At 62.7% G+C, this 17,841-nt stretch overlaps 4 protein-coding genes across 4 annotated transcripts; all 4 read right to left on the bottom strand.

Annotated features, from left to right (window-relative positions):
- Nucleotides 1-546: 546 nt before the first annotated feature.
- On the bottom strand, nt 547-3,480 carry LMJF_26_1160 (conserved hypothetical protein; the record flags this gene model as incomplete). The annotated part of the gene is made up of 1 exon (XM_001684068.1): nt 547-3,480. One exon carries the CDS (start codon nt 3,478-3,480, stop codon nt 547-549), a length of 2,934 nt encoding a protein of 977 aa, XP_001684120.1.
- Nucleotides 3,481-4,172: 692 nt separating this feature from the next.
- On the bottom strand, nt 4,173-6,482 carry LMJF_26_1150 (conserved hypothetical protein; the record flags this gene model as incomplete). The annotated part of the gene is made up of 1 exon (XM_001684067.1): nt 4,173-6,482. One exon carries the CDS (start codon nt 6,480-6,482, stop codon nt 4,173-4,175), a length of 2,310 nt encoding a protein of 769 aa, XP_001684119.1.
- A 1,109-nt stretch (nt 6,483-7,591) lies between these two features.
- LMJF_26_1140 (conserved hypothetical protein) lies at nt 7,592-9,211 on the bottom strand (the record flags this gene model as incomplete). Its single annotated transcript, XM_001684066.1, has 1 exon — nt 7,592-9,211. One exon carries the CDS (start codon nt 9,209-9,211, stop codon nt 7,592-7,594), a length of 1,620 nt encoding a protein of 539 aa, XP_001684118.1.
- Nucleotides 9,212-11,568: 2,357 nt separating this feature from the next.
- On the bottom strand, nt 11,569-16,764 carry LMJF_26_1130 (hypothetical protein; the record flags this gene model as incomplete). Its single annotated transcript, XM_001684065.1, has 1 exon — nt 11,569-16,764. One exon carries the CDS (start codon nt 16,762-16,764, stop codon nt 11,569-11,571), a length of 5,196 nt encoding a protein of 1,731 aa, XP_001684117.1.
- Nucleotides 16,765-17,841: the final 1,077 nt, after the last annotated feature.

Genomic DNA, 17,841 nt, shown 5'->3' with positions numbered 1-17,841 from the left:
CGTGACCGTGCGGACGCGTGCAGGAGACGGCATAGAGGAAGTGGGGGGGGGTCGGCAGATGGACGGAAGCCCGCACAGAGGCAGTAGAAAGAGAAAGAGAGAGGGAGGACTCACACGAGGTACCTCACCGAGCAGCTCACTTGCTGGTAGGTCCACGGCCGCCCCTCCTCCTGCCTCACCGTGTCCCCTGTAGGCAGTTGCGGACAACCGCCCAAGGACGTCTGCACGTATCCTCGCACGGTGCGTGTGCGCGTGTGTGCCTTCAGTTGGTACTTTTACTGTGTCTTACGCTGCGTAGTATGCGGAAAAGAGATCAGGGCGCAGGGACAGATGTGAAAGGAGGGAAAGGGACGACACCCGCCCGATGCCCCGCACCTTTTCCCCTCTCCCTCGCTGTCCCTCGCTGTGTACGACGTGTGCCTTTCAGTTCAGTGCGAAGGCCGGGTGTTGCAGCCGTTGCGAGCTCGTGGTGGTGACGTGGCGTCTGCCATTCCGCGCAGCGTCCTCCGGTCACTGCGCAGCGAGCAGTGTGTGGCGCTGCGTGTACTACCGCCGAAGCCACGCCGGTGGCGGTGCTTCAAACCGAACAACGTCGCCCTCCACCACTAAGCAGCGGTGAGATGGCAAGCGCTGTGCAGTGCCGTTGTTCACCCCTGCACCGCTCTCCCCGCCCTCCGGGGAAGAGGAAGGGCATGGTGCAGGTGGCGACAGGTTTGCAGTCGCAAGCATCCCAGCAGCCCATGGCGTCGATGCTGGCGAGCTCGCCGTCGACGGTGCGCCGTCGTCGGTGGCGAGGAGCAGGGCCTCCCTAACCTGGTACACCCAGGCATGCAGGCAGATGGCCGACGTGCCCGTCGCGCACTCTCCTGCGGCCAAGATCGGCAGACGTCCGGCGCACTCGTAGCATAGCGGCTCATCCTGCCACCTCGCGGCGGCTGCGTTGCTGTGTCCCTCCCCCACCGTTCGAGCGCCCACAACTGCAGCAACACTACTCGTGCTGGCGAGTGGGGCCTCCTCCTCCTCCTCAACGCTCGCCATGTCCTCCGCCGTCTCGGCTTCCCTTCCGCCGCCGGTGCTGCACACAGTGCGACTACGTTTTACACCCTTCTTCGCCGGAAGCCTGCCGTCGACGTCCACTGTCGCTGCACGCTCCTCTGCCCTACGCGACGGAGAGGCCTGGCGAGCATGAGACGCAGCGTTGACCTCGCCGGCCGCCGCCTTCATTGTTTGGCAGTAGCGATGATAGGCAGCTGGCAGCTGTTCGGCATCGAAGAAGACAAAGTCGCGACCACCGCGTGAGAGTCGCGCCGGGCAATCGGCGCTGCCGTCCAGGTCACGCGCTGCCGTCCCTTTCGTGGACAACGTTTCGGGGTTGTAGGTGGTGCTTTCCGTGGCCCCCAGCCCTCCCCTCGGCAGCGGCGGCTGTACTGGCGTTGAGGGTGTGCCTGGCACGTCCGCGCTGCCACTGGTGGGCGCGTAAACGACGTCGCCGACGATGGGGCAGCCAAGTGAGCTCAGATGCATGCGAATCTGGTGCAGGCGGCCCGTGTAGGGGGTGCATAACACCACAGCCTCTTCAGAGACGCCCGCCGCGCTCGTTTCAGCATGCTGCACACCGTCCTGGCGTGCGGCGTTTGTGATGGTGGGTAAGGCGAAAAGGAGCTGACACAGCGTCGCCGCGGCAGCAGGCGAAGAGGCAAGGGCCCCAGACGCAGGAACCGGCACTGTCGTCAGCACGCCATCAGGGAACACACCCGGCAGCGCTGAGCTGCATTTCGTCGGCTGGCGAGCCCGCAACGACGCAACATCGCAGACACCGTTTGCAGAGCTCAGCATGCGCGACACGTAGGCGTTGTGCGTTCTCAAGCACGGCTCATCACCGGCCACACGCCAAACGCGCAGAGGCGGAGGGAGTGCCAAGGGCAAAGACGGGGATGTCAAGGGTGATGGCTGGGGCGTGTGCTGCCGCTGCGCCTCGGCTTCGAATGTGGTACCGCTTCCCGGCAGCACTCGGGTCGACTCAACACGCACACGCGCCAGGTAGTACTTCTGCAGCTCATACCTGCTGGCGAGGACGCGCTGCAGAGATGCCGGTGGCGAGGCAGGGGTGGATGAGGGCGCGTGGACGGCGGGGACACCGGCATCGCCGTCACTCCCATCGAGGCTCGCCGCGCGCTCAGCGACTGGGGTGACCGCCGTCTCCAAGCCGCGGTCACGCGAGGCGTGAGGCTCGGCCCTGCGGCGCAGCAGCTCCGCCGTCACTGCCTCCTCCACCTCGTTTGCCTTGCGCATCAGCACCGATCCGATCCGCCTTGCCGCGTCTTGGCGCACGGCCAGCAGCAGCACTCCGGAGGTGACCTTGTCGAGCCGATGGCACGGCCGAGGCACCTTGTTAGGGTCGACGTTGTCCAGATCTGCATCTCCGGCAGCGGATGCTTCGGTTGTTGCTGCACAGTAGCATTGCGAAGACCCCGAGGTATGCTCTGTGCCTCCCTCGCCGTCGAGTAGGTGTTCGCAGGGCTGACGCACTGATCTAGCACGTCGCACGGGAGCTGGAGGAGGGGCATAGTACGCGTACAGCTCCGCCTTCTCCGATGGCGAGAGGTGTTCGGTGGAGACGAGGGACTGCAGGAGCGGGTCTTCGACGAGTAGCCACGCCGCCAGCCGCTTCGGCGCCAGCACGTACTCGAGAAGCGAGGTAAGCGAGTTGTAGTAGTACCTCCCCGTCGCGTGCGTCGGTAGCCCGGTCGGCTTGTTGACGCAGATGAGACCGTAATGTGCAATGCAAACGGCCGTGATCAGCACGGCATCGGCGCCACACATCCCCACCGTCACTGGCACTTCGTGGCGGTGCACCGTGTGGTACACGACATCGCCGTGCTGCAGCACCACATCTTCTCCTCGAGAGGGCAGAGGAGCAGGCGATGCGGCTCGGCGATCAGCGTGGCGGCGCTGAGGGAGGTCTGAAGCGGACGTGGTGGTGGTGGTAGTAGGGGCAGTGTACGTGGACGAAGCCAGGCCTGGGGCACTGTCGCTGAAGCTTCCGGCCGTGCCCGCCGGCGCAGGCGTGGCAGCCGACCGCTTCAGCAGCCGGCGCTGTGTGTTGTGCTGGCCGAGAGCGCCGCGCTGCACGCAGTACAGACGGCCTTGTCGCAGGCAAGCTTCGTAGTAGGCAGGGGTGTGATGCGGCAGCTCCTCCGCGTAGACCTCGAGCAGCCGCCGGCCGACCCACCGTCCCTTGACGAACACAGTAAAGGAAAAGTCATACGGGATGACGTGGCGTCGAACGCCGGTGGTGAAGAGGGCGGTCGCGCTGGCAGTTGCAGGCTTTTCAGGCGACGACACCTCCTGCACTGTGTACCACGGGAACCCGGGGATGTGTCGCGTAGCGTACAGCGCCCGCTGTGCTGGCGAGGCCCAGGCCTCTTCCTCGAGCCGCTGCAGCTCCACGATGGTGCGGGGGCGCCGGGATGTTGGCATTGCAGCGGCCGGGAGGTGAGGCGGAGGTGGCCGCCGCGCGGAGTTGTGGCTCCTTTCTGATGTTCAGCAGGAGAGGCAGATGAGGAGGGGAGAGACACGCACAGGAACAAACACGCATTGAGACGCATAAAGGGAGGGCCCAAGGGGAAGGGGGATGAAGGCCGACGATGAAGCTGGCTGCTGGCTCATGCGTGGGGTGGGTGGGTACGTGGGGTTCTCCTGCTGCCCTGCAAACGCCACCCTTCAAGTAGCGCAGCACTCCGATGCTGCACAGCGGCGCACTGGCTTGGCCAGCCGCAGCTAGTTGAATGGGAAGGCGGTGGGGGAGGGCACGAACGCTTTACCACGACTGGGTGTGCAGCCGAAGGAGCAAAGGGGTGGGCCTCTTCGCAGCTCTCCGCTGTTGCGGTGAGGGAGGAAAGGGGTATTCCACGTCCGTTGAGCACGACAGCAAGGGCGGCGACGGGGTTGCCCACAAAGGAATGCGCTGAGAAACAGCGGCATCGCTGCCGGAAGCCCCACCAGCGGCAGGGGCGCACACGAGTGAAAGAGGGGCAGAGGGGAAGGGTTGACCATGGGGCACGGGAATTTGTCGAGAGGCAAGAGGGTAGGGATGCGGCACTGTCGCCAGCGGCTGCTCGCTCGGTCAGTGATACGCCCTGGCCCCCCATCCTCCTAAATACGCTGTCCGCTTAGACGGAGGACGGGATGTCCTTCATGGACCGCCGAGCAGCCGAGGGCGCTGGAATCGGCTCGCGCAGGAAGCCGCAGCGCACCAGCGTCGTCATGACGCGATCGTAGCCGTGCGTGTAGTCGACCCGATCGAGTGCAAAGCACAAATCGCGCGCGTCCAACAAAGTCTGACGAACCACCGCCTCTCGATCTGCCGCGACGCCAGCAGCATCTCCGTTGTCGGCACGAGCCACCGCAGCCGCTGCGTCTCTAGCATCCGCCGTCGCGACGATCTCCGCACAGGCGAACTCGACTGCGTGCCGCCACATCGGCTCCTCTGCAGCGGTGTCGTCGCCGCGAAAGCCGATGGCTGCCATGGCGCTACACACCTCCGCGAGGTCAGTGAAGGACACTCGAGTCGTGTCGCTTGTGGCGCTGCAGGGCGTGGATGAAGGTGGAGCAGCGCTTCCGTTTGGCGCGTGAGAAGAGGGAGCGTCAGGGTTACCTTGCGCTGAGAAGTTGCCCGCATCCACCCGATCCCTCTCAGCAGCAGCCCTAATCTCTGCCACAGTGCGACGCTTCCGCCGCGGCTGGGTCGCCGTTAGCGGCCTAGTCTCACTCGACGTCGTCCCTGCCCGTGCTTTGAGTTTCTCCAGCGTGAGTATGCCCAGCATGCCGGCCTCTATCCTCGCTTCCTTTGCCACGCGAGCGGCGCCGGTGCTGCTGACAGGGACATCTGCGCCGTCGGCGCCGCACTTCCCTGCCTCCTGCTGTATCTGGTGAGCGCCATGCTCGGACTCCGTGTCATAGAGCGTTTGGGCGACACGGCGCTGCATCACGTTCGCGAGTACGCGAACGTGATGCAGGACGCTGGTAGGGCGCAGGCGAGTGTCGAGGCCGCCACGGAGGCGATTGAGCTGTGCAGCCTCATGCCGCTCAATCGGTGAGGGCGATATGGTGAGAGAGGTGCCTGCAGAGCACGCGGCGATGTTGTGTGAGACACGCCGCAAAAATGCAGAAAGTGCTGCGCAGCCGGCATCAGCAAAACGCTCTCCGCGCACCTGCATGCCACCACCGTCGTCGCAGTCCCCCAGCACCGCGCCCGACTCCTGTGGCGCACGTGCAGCGGCCGAAAGCTGCTGGCGCATCGCATAGCTATCGACACATCGCGCCAGACACGTGGCGAGCGACGCAAGCGTCGTAGACGACAGCTGCTCACTCGAGCTGACGACGGACAAGAGCACGCCGTACACCTCCGCGCGTACACCTGACGCCAGCGGCGGAGGATGCGTCACGTCAAGGATGGTCCGCGCGGCCTCGACCAGCACCACAACGCGGAAAAGCTCCTCTGCCGGCAGCGGCGGCGCCATGTCCTGCACATGCTCGCGCGCGTGGCGAAACAGGCGGCGAAGGGAGGCGGCGCCGGGGACGATGCCTTTGACGACCGCCGGAGGTGCACTCGTGTGGTTCGCAATTGCCTCATCCGCAAGCTGCCCCACTGATGAGTCGTCACGGACCTGCGTCTCTCGCCGTTTCGCGGCCACTGGTCGGTCGAGCTCGCTGCTGCAGCTCGCGCCACCGCTTCCGTCGACCGCGCGCGTCTCCGGCACGGGTGAGACAGCCAGGGATGACAGCTTAGGCAAAAAGGTGGCTGGAATCAGGAAGCGCAGGTGGTACTGCCCGATAAAGAGCAAGAGCGCCTGCAGCTCCACGAGCCACTCGTGCATCTTCAGAAGGTGGGCATCAGCGTCGGCGTCGTCAGCCGCCACCGCTGCTGCTGCTGCCTCAGTCGCCTCTCCGATCGACTCGTGGAGAGCAGCGGCGAGGTGGCCTAGCGCTTGCACAAACAGCGGCAGCTCCTCTGCTTCTTCTGGGAGAAGTTGGTGCTGCTGCCGCTGTGCATCCAAGTCGGACGCGGTGACGGCAGAGGCGATGGCGCCGTCGCGATCACGCTCCTCACCGCAACCGAAGGCGGGGTGGTAGGCAGACAACCATAGCTCACGAATTGCAGGAAGGGCAGTACGGACAGCCGCTACGTTGACCAAAGCGGGGGCGCCCGTTGCCGTGAGCGCGAAGCTTCGCTGCTCGGCCGAAGGAAGGCCAGTGACAAGGCGCACGAGACGCTCCCACGGCGTGCCGCTTGTCGGTACTTCAGCGATTCCTGAGCTCATATATGAGATGCGGCGACCTACAAGATTGCAAGAGCTGTAGTGGCATATTCGAGCATGCACATGGCGCATCGCCGCAGGGGAAGAGCGAAGGCAATGCTGCGAGCAGGACGCAAAGGTGGACAGCGAGAAGGGGCACCGACCACTGCGACGACGTGGCATCACGACCCACGACGCGGATAGCGGCCGACTGAGCATGGGGCACGAGTGTTCGTCACCCTGGGGGTGCGTCTCTTCCGGTTCCTCGAAGCTACTCAGCGGAGGGCTGACCGGCAGTGAGCGCACGAAGGGCAGACACTGATGATCCCTTCCCACAGGACTGCAGCACGGACAAGAGCCGCAGCGGTCGATCAGCGTCTAGGGTTGCCAGAGAGTACGAGGCGAAGCGCAACAAGAAGTGTCGATTGCGTGTCGCGGCGGGGAACAAGAACAGTGAAAGGATGTCACGGAAGGTGGAGATGGAGGGAAGGGCATGCGAAAGCATCAGCGACACACGTGGCGGTGGGCGGACTGCCGTCTGTTCATTCACTTTGAAGGCACACAGGATCACTCTACCGTATCCATGGCCGTGCCAGCCATCCCTCCCCCCTCCCTTCGCTTCTCCCTGTTCGCTGACAAGAGCACAGCCACAATAGAAGCATTGCCGGCCATGCTCGCACTTGTGAAGGAAAGGGATGGATAATAGGTGCAGACCGAGGACGAGATAAAGCGCGAGAGCTGATGCGTGAAGGAGCGGCGGCACGTTTGCGGGCGACTTGGGCGAGACGCAAGAGGAACAACGATGCTTCCCCCCCCCTCAACGTCCCTCCTCTTCCCTTTCTGGTGAGCATCAGCGCGCGCTTTACTTTTTTTCACCGGGGCGAACTTGCAAGTCATCATCACGGCGACATTGAAGAGAGAAGAGAGGTGCGGGATGGGGGTGGGGGTGAAGGTTGAGCACACAGGCACGAACCGGCGTGCGCGCACTGAAGCTGTGTGCACTAACCACAGTGAAGGCCCGAAGCTGACGCACACGCGCACGAAGACAACGTCGTCTTCAACACGCGCACCTTTCTACCTCTTTCTAGTGCTCGCTCGTCCTCTTCCCAGCAATGAGCGAGAAGCGAGGAAGCACTGAAAGGCACACACAGCGGAAAAACTCGCAACTACGACAAGCCGTGTCGATATCCCCTTCACGGTCTAACAGGCGGACGTAGTGAGACCAAAGTAGTGAGGGCCAGGCAGCAGAGCCCCCCCCCCCACATACACACACACAGAGGTCTAACAGAGCCTTAGATTGACGCCTCATCGGGTAGGAGGCCATCCTTGAAGCACTGCTTAAGCAGCGTCTGCAGATCTGGGCACAAATCAGACCCGTAGTGCAGCAGTAATGCATTCAGCTGACGGCCTTGCTCCATCGTGATGGGCCGCACGCGCTTTCCAGTGGTAGGGTCGATGAGATCATCCTCCTGCTCCACGACTACCCGGACCATGTCCAGGGCGCGGGTGAAGAGGCTCTGCAAGGACTTCTTCGGCACGTAGATGCGTAGGTTTACGACGATGTCGAGTATGTTCAGTATTACGTTCATCGTCGGGAACACGGCTTCTTGCAAGCGGCAGCTCACCTGCTCCCCCATGGCTCGCAGCTTCTGTCGGGTCGGCTCCGCTTGCAGCGCATTGCGGCCCGAGTCGCTGACGCGGTTGTAGCACGTGCGGATTGATATGAGAGCAGAGTGGACCATGTGCTGATTGAGTTCGTCTGCGGTGCAGATGCGCTCGATAAGCCGCTCGCACACCTCGAGGCGAAGAAGACCGAACTTGCGCAGCACCTGCGAAAGCGTCGCGCACTCTTGCGGCGTAAACTCGCCCACATGATTCGTCGCGCGCACGGCGAGCGACTGGATCGGCGGCGGTGTCATGTCATGTATCGTGTAGCACTGCAGGATGCCGAGAAGGGACGGCAAATCAAAATCGTTTGCCAGCACCGCCACTCGGCGCGTCATCGCGCCCAAGATCTTCCGCCGCACGTCGAGCGTCTCCTTCGCGCAGCCGCGACGCGTCTTGAAGAGCTTCGTTGAGAGGGCCTTGATGGTGGCCATGTCAATCGCGTCGTAGTTCCGCAGAAGCAGCGACTTCTCCATCCGATTCCACAAGTGTCGATTGTAGAAGTTTGCCGTGATCATGTGCGTCGTGACATACAGCACATCGTCTGGCGCCAAGACGCCCTCACTATCGCGGCGCAGCAGTTCCACTGTCAAGACACGCATCAAAGGCGTATACTGCGCCGGCTCAATCCAATCACGCGCCTTCAGTGAGGTGGCATAGTAGAGCGTACGACGCAGCTCGTGCATGCCAGCCTGCTGCACCACCGCCGGCGACCGCATCTGCCCCACGAGCACCTCGACCTCGCTCGTCGTGATCTCCTTCAACTCTTCAACCATCTCATCAATACTTTCCGCTGTGAGGATTTCCGCTCCAGTACCAAGCGCCTCTTGCGCCTTCTTCTGCTGCAGCAGCTCATCAGCCTTGGACAACGTTTCGGAAATAACATCGCAATGCCCGGTGAGCGCTGTCGTCGGAAGCGTCAGTCCATTGCCCGCCGCGCCAGATCCCGGGCTGTAGGTGACGACAATGCTGCCCGGCTGAGGCTGCTGCGGCTGCTCCACCATGGTGGAATCGGGTGCTGCACTTGGCAAGCCTGGGTAGGGGGTGGCAGAGGACTGCCAACGTCGTGGCATCGCGTATGATTGCAAAGAGGTCACAGCGGCGGCAGTGGCAGTCGTAGTCGAGGAGGAGACGAGAGACGTGGTCGGCATTTTGTGGAGCAGCACGGATGCATACGGCGTCGACGCGGACGTCAGGCGGATGTGCGCCACGCAGACATGGGCCGGGCGCATGGATGTGCACAGCATCGCTACGAAGCCCTTGTCTTCTCTCGCCTGCACACGCTCACCTATCGTGTCACGCCTGATCTCGTCTTTTCCTCGTTGCTGCGGGCGTTGTGCGACTGTCTTGATCGTCGGGGCGGTGTGGGGCAGTGAATACGCTTCAAAGGATGGAGATGCGCAGGCAAGAAGAGGGAGGCAGGGAAGGGGTGGAGATGTGCAGGCATGTCGGCGATCAGACACTCAAAGAGAAAGGAGGCCGAAGCACTCATACGGTATGTCCATATACACGTCGTTGCTGCCATCGTCTCTGCCGCACTTTCGTTGTCTGTGAGGCAGGCGCAAAACACAGGAGAGGTGGGGAGAGATGCATGCCGCACAGGTGAGGAGGTGGCCGCCGGCAGAAACCGGAGCCCTCGCCAGCGCCGAGACATCGCTCGCCGAGCACTGGCCATTGGGCTACTCACACGCAGACACAGATGGGCATGCAGACACACACACACACACACACACGTCTGCGCCTCTGAGTACGCCTTCCCCTGCCGTGTCATCGGTAGCGACATGCATGGGATGATGCGCTCACAACACACGTCAGTGCTGTCCTGGCCGCCACTGCGGCAGTAGCGCTACACGTTTTAAGGGTTTTGTTTTCGGCCTCGCTCTGGAGGCGGTGGAGGGAGGGGAGAGAGGGGCGGTGGTGGTGCAAGAAGCAGGCGAGTCAAGAGCACACGTGTGTGTGTGTGTGTGTGTGTGTGTGCGTGCCAGTGGGAGTGTCTGCACATGTACATGGCATGAACAACGTGTCCACTGAGCTTTCGGTTTTATATTCGGAGTAAGGATAAAGGGATGAACAGAGAGACACACGTTGCCCCACCCACCTCGTGTGCCGGTGATGCAGACACCAACGAACATCGACACATGTGGGTGCAGACGGAGATGTAAACGCGCGGCTCTCGCGTAGTGTAGCTCACGAAGCCGCACACGCACACATACACGCACACACACGAGAAGACAGCGAGAAGGGGAGCCATAGGTACAGAGGTACACATAAACTTATACATACAGAGGGAGAGAAGCAAAGAAATGAGAAAATTGCATGAGGGAGGTAAGGCAGCGCGAACCATACATGCACGCATACGTACATATACATGCATACACCTACATGTAGAAGGACAGACAAGGCAGACAAGCGGAAGCGGAAGTGGCAGGGAAGACGTTCATACAAGAAATAACACACACACACACACCGAAGAGCAGGCGCACGCAGAGGACCGCCTTCTTTCTTGTACTTCGCAGCATCTCCATTTCTCTGCCCTGCAGCACATGTGCTCAACTCGGCTTTGTCCTCTCCCCCTCGGGCCCTGTCACAGGCCCCGCACTGCGTGGCGCGGAGCAGCGATCGAGGTGCGGTGCAGCAGTGCCCCGACTCGGCTGTCTGAGAGCACGGCTCCTGCCCTCAAACGCTACGCGTACCCGCCTCGCAGTTTGCGTCACAGCCGCTCCCAGTCATAGTGGTCGCCACCCGGTGCGTCCCCCGCGCGGCGGCTCAGGCTCCCCACCACCACACCTCTGTAGGCAGTGGGAGGGCCGGAGGTAAGATGCGCTCGAGTCACGCTGACACTCCGCCTAATCATATGAATGACACGAGCGTGTTCGCTGTCGTAGCTCACCCCAGCAAACACCATCCATGGCCTGACAGCCGATACCAGTGGCAGTGCATCGCTCTGAACTCCCCTACATTGCAGGTGCCTGACCCTTTCAGGATTAGAGTGGACCCGGCAGTCGCAGGAATGGGGAGGGGGGGGGGCTGCGCGGCTTCGCCCCGCAAAGAGGGTGGGGACAGTGCAGTGGATCCTGTGATGCCACGAGCTGCGGTGATCGTCCGTCATCAGGGCTGACGCACACTTCGAAAGAGGAAAACGAAAAGACTACGCGTACACAGCAGAACAGAGAGGAACGAAGAAGGGGCAAGCGCCCCCCTGCGTGCGTATGTACGTGTCATCGCCGTTGTAGTGGCCGGCGGCGGGCGATCCCATTGCAGGCGTCGGGGGTTGCGCCCTCCATCGCACTCTTGCGCACACGCTCCCTTCGCTGCAGCCTCTTCCCCCTCTCCGTCGCCGCTTCCGCCACAAGCTCATCCCGCAACACAGTAGGCGATGCTTCAACGGCCGCACGGACCAGCACCCAACACCACCCCTCCCCCTATGATAGGGTAGCAAACTGCATTTCTCCGCCGCAGAGAGGAAGGGTGGGTGTGAAATGCAGCGTTCGACGACACCACGCGCAACCGCGCGCACGTGGCCGTGACTCGAAATCGAGGTTTTTTTTTTGGGGGGGGGGGGGAGGACGCAGGGAGCCTCGCGATCTACTGAGGCGCGGCGCTTCTACTGAGCAGAGGCATACCCGGGACGAGTGGGTGTAGCTCCCACCGTTTCCGGGCGCTTCGGTTGGGTAGCTCCTACCACTACAGGGTGGGAAGCAGCAACAGCGGCCGCGGCAGCGCGGCGAAACATGATGAAGTTGTCATCGCCGTACACTTTTCGGTGAGGCAGCTGCGTGACTGGATCGGGAGGCAGCGAGCAATGCATGATGGTCGAGCGGACACGGGCTCCGTCTCCTCTCACCGTCTCTGCTTTCACACTACCGCGCCGAAACGGTTGCGCGTCGGTGATGTCAGCTCTACAAGACCGGTCGCACCTTTCCGTCGCGGCCTCGGCGACGACGGCGCCGTGGCTTGCCAGCAGGTGGCAGCTGCTTTGCCGGAGCATCTTTGGCTGCGGGGGCTGCTTATGCTGCCGCTCCTGACGGCGCGTCTTCAGAAGCTCTCGAGGACCGGCGAAGTGGATACCTGTCGGCCCCGTACAGGTGCTCGTCACGCCACCAGGCATGCCTCCAGCAGGCCTTGCTTCGTGCAACGCCTCCGTGGACACCGCCGCGCTGAGCTCCGCTGCAGCAGATGATGAGACTGACCGACCGCCGTGAGCCGAGTGTCGTTCACCGGCCACATTGCCGTCGCCGACAGCGGCAAGAGCGCGCAGATTGCACACCGGAGGCCCACGCCACTTCAGCGCTGTCGCTTCCGCACGTTGCAGTTCCACTCTGTAGGTGTTGCAGTAGCTTCCGGCGAGAGAGCCCTCCTCATCGAGCCACAATTGCGCTACATCGCCGCTGAAAATAAATTGGCGTCGCTCGTCGCTCACCCAACTGCCCTCAGGAGTCTGCAGGCCTGGCCCACGAGTCGCAACAATACTTGACACACCGGCGTCCTGCCCACCACCAGCGACCGCCTCCCTTATGAACGCACCCGAGAAGTTGTCCTGCGACGCTGACTCGTCTTCAGGGGAGACATTGAACACGACTTCCTGCCCGTCAAGATCTGCTGACGACGTCTTCCGCATCGAGACAGATTCGACCACAACACGCACCGGCGCCGCGCTCTCGCCGTCTGCCATGCCCGCCTCCCTCTGTAGGGGCGACGTCTCCACCGAATGAGTGGCCAGCATCGCTAGAGGCAGGTGCTTCTCTAATCGCTCTGCTGCCAGAGGAGCGCTAGTGGCCATGAGGGAGGTACGAGGCGTGTGCGCATTCACGGTGCTCTCGGTATCCGTACGCTCCTGATGTTGCAGTTCCGTCTGAGAACCACGTGAGCTGCTCTCATCCGCCCCAACGATTAACGGCGTGCAAGCGGTGTGCTGGGAACGCGTTGAAGTGCGGTTCGACGGGCGAGAAAGCGAACGTGGGGTATCAGGTTCACTGACTCCTTGCTGGGATGAGTTGCCGGGGACGACGGATCCGGTTTCCGTGTGGTGGAGGCGCGTGCTACGGGACAGCCGCTCCGCCTTGCACAGGATAAGGCGCTTGCAGGGCTGTCCGTCACTGCAAACAACCGTCTTATGCTCGTAGGCGTAGGGCTGTTGCGCGGGCGACAGGCATGGGCAGCGGCTGCCATCCTCGTCGCGCGCAGCGAGCAGCCGTGTAGAGGAGGGTGGGCTGAGAAACTGCCGTGACTCTTGTTGGCCTCGATCCCTGTCCAATGTGCTGTTCTGCAGGTGCTGCGTGTGGTGATGCCCGTGCTGCGCGCCGGCTCTGGAGGCGGTGGCTGTGATCGATGCTCTTTCAGTCGTGGAGGCGGGCAAGTCCGCAGCTCCGCTTGTGTTGCTGATGATGTTCGTGGTGGCACTGATGACGCCGCTCGAGGCAATGCTGCCGTCGCCGCCTGAGCTGCGGTGGCGGGGCAGGGGATGTGTGGAGCTGGTGTGCATTCCACTCGACAGTTGCACGTCGCCTGGAGCCTCAATGACGGAGAACGAGGCGCTGCCCCGTCGCTGCCTGTCTGCGAGAAGCGCGCTCTGTTGCGTCATCTGACGGCGCATCACCGCATTGCGTGCATCGCTCACGTTCAACTCACTGTACTGCTCGTCATCCTTTGCATACGGGAGCGGCCTGCTCGAAGAGACTCGGCTGGCAGGTGCGACGTCGGCATCACCCGCACCGACAGGCTGGGCTTTCGCGGTGGCCTCACCGCTCGTCGCCACGGCGGAGCAAGTGGATGGCGCTGGTGCTGAGTCGCCAACGCGCGCATCTCTTGCCATGGGGCTTGAGGAGCGAAGAGGTGATTGAACAGTCCTTCCCAGTTCTGTGGGTCGGCAGGACGGTGGAGCGGCAGCATCAACGTCGGTTTCAGCAGAGTGGACTGGGCGGTGCTTCTTGGACGTACGCGGGGAGGAGCAGTTGGACGCAACAGACGGCGCGGCAGACGACAGCGGGTGCGACGAGCCCGCACGCGCCGACACCGGAGAGGCGGCGTCTTCGACCTTGTGAAGGGCGGCGGCGGTGGCCTCGTGCTCCGATGTCGGCGCAGAAGTCACAGCGTCGCATGCAGCGCGACACTTGGCTGCCGATGCCGTCAGCTGTAACGGTGAAAGCTGGCAAACGTGCGGGCAGGCTTTGAGTATGCTCACCCGCCGCCCGCTACTGTCGCTGCTGCGTTCTGGGGACGTGTCTGCGACGAGCGAGCCGCGGTGGCCCGTTCTGTGTCCATCGCTGTCCTCGGCTGTAAGACCGAGGGGACTGCTGTGAGAGGATGGTCTCGTTTCTGTCGTGGCTTGGGGTTCGTTGATAGACGACCTCTTCCTCTGCATGGAGCGGCACTGCACGCGCTGCATCACGGCATCTTCAAAGGGCCCGTGCAGCTGCGACCCAAGCACCTCGTCATCCCACACCGAAGAAAGCTCATTGGCAGCGGACGAGTTGGTGCTGACGGCGTCCATCAGGTACGGGTTTCGACGGATGGGCTTCCTGCCGCGCCTTTGGTCACATGGTCGACGTTGCCCGCGAGGCTGTGCGGGCACCGTGGTGCCGTCGAGCGCCGAGCTTTCGGGGACCGCGTGAATAAACGAGTCACTCGCGCGGACGCCGGTAGCGGATATGCCGCGCTCACTGAATGCGGGGGTATGCGGAGAGGGCGCCCCCACCTTGCTACTGCTGGTATAGACGAGAACGCTGCTGAGCTGACTCGCCTCTGACTCATCACTGTTGAGGTCATCGGTGGCGCTGACATGCGGCTGCCGCGATCGATGAGCGCAAGTCTGCATCTCCGGTATTTGGTGAAGCTCGACAAGGGTCCTCTTGCGCGATGCTGTCTTGGGCAATGGATGTCCCGTCGAAGTGACACTCACGGCCACGGCTGAGTGCGCGGGCTCGGCAGAGTTGGGACACGACGTGCTGGAGGCTGTGCTGTCGGTCGCGTGCGTCGCGGAGGCGAGTCGGTGCTCTGTCGACGACATGAGGCGCGCCATTGCACGGGAGTGCTTTCTGACGCGCACGTCGGTGCCTTCTTCCCCCGCCGCCTCCGTTGCTGCCGTAGGTTCGGAAGGCACCGCGTGGGAGCCGGCAATATTTCTTGCTGCTCCTCGAAGCTGATCCACAGCTGGCGTCGTGACGGCAAGCGTCGGCGACTCCGTGGACTGCAGCTTCGCCGTCCACAGAGCCGTGACGTACTGCAGCTCACGCCCCACGAGATCAGCATAGTACGCCCGCTGCGCTGGAGTGAGCAAGAAGACCGAGGCAGGTTCGCGGCCACCACCGCCCTGTGAGGCTTCTTGGTAGTCCACATCGAGACTCATCTGAACGGCGAGCAGTATCTCCACCGCGCTGGTGAAGTGCTGGTGTACCTCCGCTTGCAGCCGCGCAGCAAGGATGCGCTGCTGAATGCGCGGCAGGTTCCACTCCCCCGCAGCGGGGCCAATCTCGATGCCAGCCACCCCTGCAGCCGCTTGAGGTGTGAAGGGGACGGCCATCGCCAGCTCCTCAAATGCCTGATGCTCACCGACGCAGCGGTGAGAGCCGCCGTCGTTGTCGGCAACGCCAGATTCATCGAGCTGGCAGCCCGGTGTGCCGGAGCCGGCTGCATCCGCGCGGGTGCCTTGGGGCTGCGTCTGATCTGCCTGAGGTGACGAGCCAGCTGAGGTCTGTCGCGGTTGCTGGCGCTGCACCATCGACGCTGAGCAGCTACAGCTTCGCTGCACACCCTTTACGCTCGTGTCATCCACGGTGACCTGCTCTCGTGTACCCATTGTAGGGACTTGGTGAGGCCGTGGCGCACGTAGAAAGTGACGCTGGCCACTCTGCGAGAGCGACTCGGGGCCTCTGACGGCGCTGTTGTTCGCTATGCCCGCCCGGCATGCCCGCGCAGTCGGAGAGCCGTTGTGGCAGACCGCCAGGACCTGGATCAGGTTTCGATTGCGCTTCGCCGACTGCGGGGCTGGCAGGGAGGTGCACGTGAGACTCGCTGACCGGGGACGGACGTAGAGGGTCTTGTTGCTGAAGGCGCGTATATGCGCAGTGGTGGCCACGGGCGGAGCCGTCACAGGACTCCTGCCGAAGATTCTGCATCCGTTGCCGCTTGGCACAGACGTCGCGCTCTCTTGTGAGCGCGCCGCGGCACTTCTGGATGCCATCATCTGGGGGAAATCCTCCTGCGGCGCCGCCGACGCCGGTCGACTATGAGAGGAGCTGCTCCGCGCGCTTCGGACGTGGCTTGGCAAAGTGCGGAGGTGCTGCTGCTGAACGGCCGAGACGGAGCGCGACCTCAGCGCCGGGTGCGGTACAGAGGAGCCGTTCGTTGTGCCGCGGAAGTTGGCCGCGGCACTGGAGGGGCGGGACAAGGAGGGCGAGCGCCCCTGCTGCGCTTTCGAAGAGACACTCGCAGCCGGGTGGTGAGCGCTGGACGCAGGGGAGAGGAGTGGCTGTATCGCTGTCGTTGCTGCCGCCGCAACAGCCGCAGACGGCGTTGCCCGCCGTGTATGTGTCCCACCTAGTCCGTCGGCCCGCTGTATCGACTGCAAGCACTGTAGGGCGGACGTGCTGCGGTGCATGCCGGTTTCTTTCAGAGAGAGCTGCGAAGGCTGCGTTGCCGACGTCACTGCTGTAGCAGCAGAGGTGACCTGATTCTGGTCGGTGTCATTGACATCATGTGCCGTGCTAGGTCCTCCCTGCTCTCGCTTCGGCGACAGCACACGGTCGCGCTCGCCATGCCGGACAGCAGCACTCCACTGCGCCTGCACGGTTGGAGACCGCATGCGATTCTGGCGAGCTGATTCGCTTACACGGCGGAGAGGTGACGAGACGGCAGAGGGGAAGACGACTGGTGAGGGAGAGGCTCAGTTTGTGCGGGGTGTGCATATGCATGTGCATGCATACATGCACATACACATATATACGCGTGTGTGGGTGTGGGTGTGGGTATGGGTGCGTGGGTGTGGTGACGCCGTGCCCCGTCGCATGAACGCCACTCGAGAGACGGGCGAGCAATGCAAGGGGCACGATAAATTAGCGGTTTGCTGCGTACACGCAGCGAGGCAGAGACAGAGGGATGGAGGGAGGTAGCGGGCACGCCGTCGGAGGCAGAGAACACACACACACACACACACACACACACACAAGCGCAGGCAAGCAGTCGCGTTGGTGAGGAGGAGAAGTTATCGACGCTCTTCGCTCGTGTATACACACACAGGGTGGAGAGAGAGAGAGAGCGAGAGAGCGAGTGTGTGTGTGTGTGTGCGAGAGGCAGAGGGGAACAAGAGTAAGAACAACAAAAGAAAGGAAGAAAGGATGCTGTGCGCAGAGACGTGCGAAGGACGCGGTGTACACAAACGTATCCGAAAGCTAACTTACATGAAAGGGTGGCGCCATGTGCGTGTGTGTGTGTGTATGTAGCTGTATAACACACACACCAAGGAAAGTGACAAGCCGGCAGAGGAGGGAAAGAGAGGGCAGGACGAGGGCGGGGGCTTGCTGCGCATAACAGTGGAGTGCCAAAGAAGGAAGAGCGAGACGTGTCGGTAGAGCGTCTTGTGTATTCCTTTCGGAATCGATTCGTGCGAGTCCCTTGTCAAGGTTTCCCCTGCCTCGGCCACGATCTGCGCTGTGACGGTCTAGCGTGGGCTTGTGTGTGGGACAGGGATATAGAGATGGCACCAGCATGGCGTCACAGGGGGAGGGAGGGGGGGGGGGAGAAAGAGGAGAGAGAGAGAGAGGGGTAGTGTTGGTGCGTCGAATGGCAAAGGAGTACCCGTGAAGAGAGTGGGCAGCCGGGTGGGGAAGTGTACAGACACACATGGATACCAAGAGAGGCGTGCACACGTGCTGGGCTGCTG

Source organism: Leishmania major, chromosome 26, assembly GCF_000002725.2.
Source record: "Leishmania major strain Friedlin complete genome, chromosome 26".
NCBI lineage: Eukaryota > Euglenozoa > Kinetoplastea > Trypanosomatida > Trypanosomatidae > Leishmania > Leishmania major.
Note: the sequence above shows the minus strand (reverse complement) of the source record. Positions and strands in the feature narration are given on the sequence as shown.